Raw genomic sequence first — 8,635 nt, 5'->3', positions numbered from 1 at the left:
CGGAGACAGCAGCAGAGGTTCAGGTGCATCCAAGATGTATTTCTCGGGCTGAACATCCCAAATGAACATCACTTCTAACACGTCAGGATGGTTTTCCAGCTAGGAATGAGTCAAAATGTGATGTTTTCCAATCGACTGCAATTGTGGCCGCCCCTGAAACCGGTCACATCAGAAGCTATGCATGGCTCACATTCAAGGATGTGCATTTATTACATGGACTGAGCAAAAACGTTAAAAAAGTGTCTACAATGCGTGCGCATGACTGATCTCTAAACAGTACCATTGAATGATAAAATGGATGGAACTGTTTGCTGAAGTAACCACAATCTTAACAGATGCACTGTTACTATAGCAACAGATTCCAGGCGTGTTCCTTCAGAAGCATCACTGGCTGGTAGAAATAAAAGGTTCCCGATTTCTTCACTTTAAAATAACGAGGCGCAGCATATTTTCCTGAAATAAAGGGGAGGGAAAAGTCTATGCTTTGCAATGTAGTGAAGAAAATTAAAGTTTCATAAAAATTAAAATGGCACACAGCAGACACATTAGCTTTATTGCGGTGTCATTTATCAACTGCATGACCGATAATTATATGTAACCGTAATTGTCTTGCCATGCTATATAAATTAAAACAATACGGATACATCCTTTTAATGTCCTTGTCATACTCTGACGATATGAAATAATCAAAAAAAATAAATAAATCATAATTAATTCCTCTATCTGAAGACCTGATCCTCCCACTGTGGATAATCAACCCAATTCATTTATTAAATGCTGTGATTGTTCGTCTGTCAGCATAAAGACCAGCTTACTTTAGCAAAACAATCATTTCAGGGACATGGCGACTTACAGGCTAATGTGTATGTTTTTTTCTTCTTCTGTGCATTATAATGAAGGCTTTGTAATACTGCAGAGTAGAGCATTCAGCAAATTCTAGAGAAGTGTTGTTTGGCGGTGCGTAGACATGACTAAACTTCATCAGAAACCAATTACACACCTCAGACAGGTCTGACAGGTTTCACTAACGAGCCACTACACATGCAAAAATGATAAAAAGGACACATGCTGCATATGAATATATTGAGGGGTGAGAACCAGGAAGGCTTAAGTAACATACCAATCTAATGAAAGCTCTTGACGAGCTCTTTCTGCTGCCAAAGGGACACACGTGAATTCTTAATAATCGTGGAGCTATTCATTAGAAAACAAAAGACTTAACACTCAAAATACTAAGCCAGCTGCTGCCAAAAGGGCGTGACAGCACTTTACCAGTGAATAATGTATTGTATATATATTATATTCTTGCTCAAAATGGTTGAGTTTTATCATTTTAAAATTATAATTGTTATTACCGATTAATCTGTCTTGCATTTAGTCACAACAGACTCAAACAATGATTACAGGAGATATATTTTTAAAGGTAATAATTGTAAAATATTGAAATATTGTTCTTAATCATTTCTGCCTATTTGTTTGTTAAAGAGAAGGAAATATGCACTTTTCAAATGGAGCCTTGAATATTATTTGGCATCTTATAACGTTTTCTGTAAACAAATTATCTTTTTATTTTTTTAATATAGACTTTTTAAAAAAAAATTAAGGGGTTTTCTATTGCATATTGCTGAGTTACCTCTATGCAAAGACATTTTTATAATCAACTGCCTCGTACACTGATGAATAGACGCCCTCCCGCTTGTCCAGTTAGTACACACACCTCAGTACGCCAAAACAAGATACAGTTGCATTAAATAAATTAATCAATAATAAACATATTTGTATGTACAACTTAAGAACAAAACATCAGTCAGAACTTAAAAAAATAAAAGAAAGAAAATCATATTGTGCAAAAGAAAACAAAGCCCATTTTTAGGTTTTTGCATTACGGCATCCTTCCCCCGGTGCCATTATTATAAAGCAAAGAACAAAAAACTGTGTTATAATAATAGAAATCCAGGCATTGTGTATATGTTACGATATCTAGGTGAAATGTCAAAAACTGTAATGGCTCAAAAAAATAAGCTTCATTTTCTTTATGCATTTTTTTAATGCATATTCTGAAGTGGACAGGTTTGAACGAGATTTATATCTGTGGTCATTTTTAGTCGAATTCAGTGGTATTTATTTTGGACACAACGACTAAGAGCAGGATAAAACACCTCTCGAGTCGTGTTTCTGTTACGCCAACAGCGACACATCTTCAGCATCGCGAAGCTTTTGCAGCATTATCAAGGCTGATATGTTTTAATACGTGACATCCAATTTGACAATCAAACGACATGATTATGCGTCTATGGCTTCAGCATCAGTTTTGTAATACGTGTATGTAGTGGTTATTAACGACGTCGCAGTGAGGATGAGTGAATGATGACAGCATTTTCAGTTTTGGTTGAACTATGCCTTTAACTAGAAGAACATTTGTTCATAACTTTGAAAGAATCGTGCCAGAACATCAACCAGCATTCAGAGAACGTCCCTCATTAGCTGGGCATGTAAAATAAATAGTACGGTCCTAAATAAAAATATCCTGTTCTTCATACAAAATAATACTTACATTTTTGGGGGGTTAAATGGCCTTCTAGCTTCTTCGTGAGATTCACCGTGCAGAAGTTATTTGACTATATTAACTTTCATAGTTCCTCTGATCAAAGTATGCAGTAAAGCCCTACGATCCACTCTCTTAAACTACACCATAATTCATCGCCGTCGAAATCCCTCGCTACACGATCTCAGAAACAGCATCGCACCACATCGACCGACGATGAGCGTCTCAATCTCTACGCAAACCGATTCCACGTTTCTCAGTCTCACGTTCTGACGGGGAACTTAATGAACGATCCTTAAAGGTTTTCTTGCATTTACAGCCAGTGGCTTCTCATACGAACATTTCACGACATGACAAAGGCATGGCTACTACAACACACTCATATTATGCTGAGAAGCATCACTAAGAAACAGAACAAGCATTTGAAACAACACTACAATAAAATACAAAAAAAGAAAGATATGATGAAAAGACACATAAATGATGCTGTAAAGTTATCAAAGCAGAAGAAAATAGAACCCAGAGTCCTACGATAAACCCAAAAGAGCAGAGCTGATCTGAGCATCACTCGTACACTGATGAATAGACGCCCTCCCGCTTGTCCAGTTAGTACACACACCTCAGTACGCCAAAACAAGATACAGTTGCATTAAATAAATTAATCAATAATAAACATATTTGTATGTACAACTTAAGAACAAAACATTTTTTATATCGCAATCGCAAGTTATAACAGGTTACAATTACAGGTTATTTTCAGCCACACAATAATAATAATAATAATAATAATAACTTTTTATGTTTTTATTTACTTTTTATTAATGCTACTTTTTATCTCACAATTCTAACTTTTCTTTTCAGAATTGTGAATGTGCATTGAGTTTATATCTCACAATTCTAATCATTTCTTAAAAGTCAGAATTGTGCAATAAAAACCCAGAATTCAGGGAGAAAAAAGGCTGAATTTTTAGATATAAAATCACAATTACCTTTTTAATATTTCTATCTATATATTTGATTTTACTTCATGGCAGAAACAAGCATCTATAGATTTGAGTGTGTGTGTGTGTGTGTGTGAGAGAGAGAGAGAGTGTGTGTGTGTGTGAGAGAGAGAGAGAGAGAGAGAGAGAGTGTGTGTGTGTGTGTGTGTGTGTGTGTGTGTGTATATATATATAGTCCTCATTCACTTTTATTGTATGGAAAAGATAATTTAGGACTTTCTACTATGCAGGGTAAATAAATTAAATCAGATCTGTCATTTTAAGGTGGCAGCGACATAAATAAACTTGACTAATTCACTGATCTAAACCTTGACAGGACATTTTTTTAAGTCCTCAAGTTTAAAAGGGCCACGAATGTTCAGGGCCAGTCGCTATCCGGCTTTTCCAAATATCCCAGACTTTTATAAATGCGTAGTTCCAGACTCAATGTAAGGTTTTGCTGAGGTCGTACAGCTTGTTTGCTTCGATTCAGCAAAATCACACAACAGAATAATAGAGAGTTGCAGAAGCAGCCTGGAACTGAACGCCGCGTGCAGACGCATAAAAACCGCTGCGGCTTTATCGGCTGAAAACAACAGTCTGCAGGGGCTGAGCACACAGTGATCAAGCGAATTTAGAGTCGTGTTTAAACAGTCTTTCAGCAGATGGTGCGAATAAAAGGCGAAGGAATATCACAATCATAATCATGATATCAGTATTTGTAAACGCAGCACAATCTTAATATGCTGTGTGTTAGGATGAAAACGGTGCGCTGTCTAGATACACAATGTGATCCGTACAGACGTTTGGCCACATATCGAGTGCTGCAGTTTAACCACATCTGTGACATAAATACCCCTGTTTTAGTCGCAGCTGTTTCTTACCCTCTATCAGTATATAAGTGATCAACTGAAAATAGATGTGATATCATCCTGATGTTTCACGTGATGGCATACTGAGGCATCAGAATAAATAATTCACAGTAGAAGTAGTCGAACTGAGCAATTTAAAGTTTTAACAAAAACATATGCCTTCTATTTCCTGATGCAAATACTGCAGAAATGGAGCTAAAACTTTACTAAACACATATTGAGATTTTTCTAGCACGTTCTAATCATCCACAGACAGTGGTTTTAGGCCAATCACACATTTAATAATAGAAGATAAACGTCTAATTTTGTCTCCCAAGAGAGTTTAACAAACTTCATTTATGCTGCTGTCGTTTGATACGCAACAGTGATTATTCTATAACTGATCATTTAATAAACTATATTTCCTAGAAGTGTGACATACAGAAATATATAAAAAGCTATATTAATTCTCTACTAGGTAATCGCATACCCTGCAATAAAGCATTTCATTTCTAAAGAAGGCAAATATTGGCTTTCTAAGTGGCAATCGCACAAATTCAGAGATGAATTCTCTGTAACACTTTTAAATGTTGATATGAGTCGTGTTTTAAAGGGAATGTACGGACCTGGAGTCTACCCACGGTACTAACCAGGGAATAAATGTGTCTAAAGGAACAGCGATCAGTGGCTAAACCGGTTTCTCTACTAGTTCTCCACATTAAGACATGAACTGCGTTGGTCTGACCAACGTTACGATCCTACTCGACGCTATCGAGGGTGTGAATAAACTCTCTCTCGCACATACACGATTTCACACGAGCGTCAGCGAACACAGAACGATTGGTTTTCATTCCGACACACAACCTGACCTATGTTCACTTCTGCAAGGCTATTGGTCGCTGTCTTTTTGTCCATTTCTTTGTCTTTCGTTCAGTTTTCCGTGCGTTCCGTGGCGTAGCTGTAAAGCGTCTTGGCGATCTGATTGGCTGCTGTTCGGTGGAGTGGGCGGGGCAGTGGGCGTGGCTTGGTGACGATGATGGGCAAGGATGAGGAGCAGAGGTCATGAACTTTAACCTCATGCTTTTTTGGGGGGAGGGGCCAGTTTGATAATCTCATCCTCTGACGGTTGGCGAATGATATCTATGAGTGACATAGAAGAGAAACGTTCTGTTACAGACACAGAGTAAGTAAAGCACACAGAGACTGTTAAAGAGGAGAGTTGAGTCCCCTTGTATTTCTTGGCCGAGGGGATGCGTGTGAGCTTGGTGTCGATCTCGTCATCTTCGGAGATCTTCAGCACGGTCGTGCGGTACTCGATGACCCGGGTCAAGAGGTCCGGCCGCCGCGAGATCTCAAAGATGTGCTCTATGTAGGACAGGTCGTCTGCGTAAGACACACACAGAGACGTCTTATCGAACTATGAGCACATGTCTGTGCAATAAGCTCAACCGTCATTTAACGGAATGAAAAAGCCGCTCTAAAACACATAAAACTAATTTCCTTTTTTGGAATATAAAATGTTTAAACATCTTCAAACATGGTGCCTCCCTTGTGAAACAAAAGTATCGAATGTGCACTTAAAGTATATTTTTACGGTAACAATTTATGTGTCCTTGTTACACGTTACATGCACTATTATAATAACAATTAAGTATGCATAATTACATGCTAAGCCAAACCCTAAACATATAGCAAGAACATGTAGTTAATTAATATTACTTAAATGTATAATTACACTGTAACAAGGACACCTTAAAATAAAGTAACCAACCCTACTTGCAGATAATATGAGTTAAATAAAAGGCCACTTAAGTGACTTAAATAGAGACACTTTCAAGACACACTTAAGTAGACTTTTAAAGTGACCTTTGTAATTAAGTTTTACTTTAAAGTGCATTTTAAATCACTGTTTTAAGTAGTACGTATTTAAAGTTAATAGCTTTTAAATGCTTAATCTGTACTAAACTGCAACTTCATCATTACATATATATTTAAATAAATGCCATACGAGTTTCTATTGGAATTGTATTAAAGGATATTTTAGTTGATCATAAATGCATTCAGCAGTACTTTAACCATATTTCAAGGACAACAAATGTAATTATGAAATGACATATACTTATGTACGCAAGTCCTATAAGTGGGTCAAAACACTCTAAAGTTAATTGCATTTAATTTAAATTCAAACTAGAATACGTTTTTATTTATAATACGTAATTATATGATATTATGCGTAAGACACACACAGAGACGTCTTATCGAACTATGAGCACATGCCTGTGCAATAAGCTCAACCGTCATTTAACGGAATGAAAAAGTGTGTCGTCGTGCCGCTCTAAAACACATAAAACTCATTTCCTTTTTTGGAATATAAAATGTTTAAACATCTTCAAACATGGTGCCTCCCTTGTGAAACAAAAGTATCGAATGTGCACTTAAAGTATATTTTTACGGTAACAATTTATGTGTCCTTGTTACACGTTACATGCACTATTATAATAACAATTAAGTATGCATAATTACATGCTAAGCCAAACCCTAAACATATAGCAAGAACATGTAGTTAATTAATATTACTTAAATGTATAATTACACTGTAACAAGGACACCTTAAAATAAAGTAACCAACCCTACTTGCAGATAATATGAGTTAAATAAAAGGCCACTTAAGTGACTTAAATAGAGACACTTTCAAGACACACTTAAGTAGACTTTTAAAGTGACCTTTGTAATTAAGTTTTACTTTAAAGTGCATTTTAAATCACTGTTTTAAGTAGTACGTATTTAAAGTTAATAGCTTTTAAATGCTTAATCTGTACTAAACTGCAACTTCATCATTACAGATATATTTAAATAAATGCCATACGAGTTTCTATTGGAATTGTATTAAAGGATATTTAGTTGATCATAAATGCATTCAGCAGTACTTTAACCATATTTTAAGGACAACAAATGTAATTATGAAATGACATATACTTATGTACGCAAGTCCTATAAGTGGGTCAAAACACTCTAAAGTTAATTGCATTTAATATAAATTCAAACTATAATACGTTTTTATTTATAATACGGAATTATATGATATTGCATTCTATTTACAATTAGAGCAGAAAACATTACATCAAGTCCACACTTAAGTGTATTCTTTAAAAGTATATTATATCCACAATGTGTACTATTTTTAAAAGTTCGCTAAAGTTCACAAAGGCAGTTGTGTCAAACATCATCGGTTCATGCTTTTCTCACGACCAATCACAGGATGCTTCGATATTTTGAAAATAAAAACAAATTATATGCTATATGCAGTGTTAAGTCGCTGGGGGATATTTGTAGCAATAGCCAACAATACATTGTATGGATCACAATTATACATTTCTCTTTTATGCCAAAAATCATTAGGATATTAAGTAAAGATCATGTTCCATGAAGATATCTTGTAAATGTCCTACCGTAAATATATCAGAACTTCATTTTTGATTAGTAATATGCATTGCTAACAACTTCATTTGAACAACTTTAAAGAAGATTTTCTCAATATTTAGATTTTTTTGCACCCTCAGATTCCAGATTTTCAAATAGTTGTGTCTCAGCCAAATATTGTCCGATCCTAACAAACCATGCATTAATGGAAAGCTTATCTATTCAGCTTTCAGATGATGCATAAATCTCAATTTCACAAAATCGACCCTTATGAGTGGTTTTGTGCTCCAGGGCCACTGTGGTTTGAGAGGAATATGATCAGTGACTCATAACTTCAGTCTATTCTCAGCTTGACTCATCCACACAGCCTGAGGGAGAGTACATTCATTTCCATTGCGTGTGAAGCTTAAGGTTTGACAGCTTGGTTCACTATATCGATGGAGACCGAAGAGGCCGGCGTCTTCCTCACCTCGTGCCAGTTTGTCATTGTTCTCCAGGTAACTGAACCAGTCTCTGGAGCAGGTGATGGAGTTGCTCTGGTCTTCGGGGATGTCCTCCTTACAGGCCGACTTCAGCTGCTCCAGGTCTTCATTAGTGATGTTCTCAGACAGATCACTCAACATCGAGCTGTATTCAGACATTCTCTGAAAGACAGACAGAATAAACAAGCGTTTCTGTAAGCTCTGCTTCGTGCATTAGCAGTGTGTGATATCAGGAAACCCTAAAGAGTAACACAACACATAAACAAATAAATACATCTTTCTAGCAGTCATGACTGCATGTGTCAATGTCCTATTTTCTTTCTTTCTTTCTTTCTCCTTTCTGCAAAATCAAGAAGT

At 36.1% G+C, this 8,635-nt stretch overlaps 1 protein-coding gene across 2 annotated transcripts in view; it reads right to left on the bottom strand.

Annotated features, from left to right (window-relative positions):
- Positions 1-3,687: 3,687 nt before the first annotated feature.
- LOC107569325 (astrocytic phosphoprotein PEA-15-like) overlaps positions 3,688-8,635 on the bottom strand; it is a 38,600-nt gene continuing 33,652 nt past the window's right edge. For both annotated transcript variants that reach the window (XM_016255391.1, XM_016255392.1), the window contains exons 2-4: positions 8,266-8,440; positions 5,604-5,759; positions 3,688-5,516 (exon numbers count right to left, since the gene is read on the bottom strand). In XM_016255391.1, coding sequence (XP_016110877.1) covers positions 5,452-5,516; positions 5,604-5,759; positions 8,266-8,437 — 393 coding nt within the window. In that variant the 5' untranslated portion in view covers positions 8,438-8,440 and the 3' untranslated portion in view covers positions 3,688-5,451. The remainder of the gene's footprint in view (positions 5,517-5,603; positions 5,760-8,265; positions 8,441-8,635) is intronic.

Source organism: Sinocyclocheilus grahami, unplaced genomic scaffold (genome assembly GCF_001515645.1).
Source record: "Sinocyclocheilus grahami isolate Dianchi unplaced genomic scaffold, SAMN03320097.WGS_v1.1 scaffold1334.1, whole genome shotgun sequence".
In the NCBI taxonomy this organism is placed as follows: domain Eukaryota; kingdom Metazoa; phylum Chordata; class Actinopteri; order Cypriniformes; family Cyprinidae; genus Sinocyclocheilus; species Sinocyclocheilus grahami.
The sequence above is the reverse complement of the archived record's forward strand: the minus strand, read 5'-3'. Positions and strand labels throughout refer to the sequence as shown.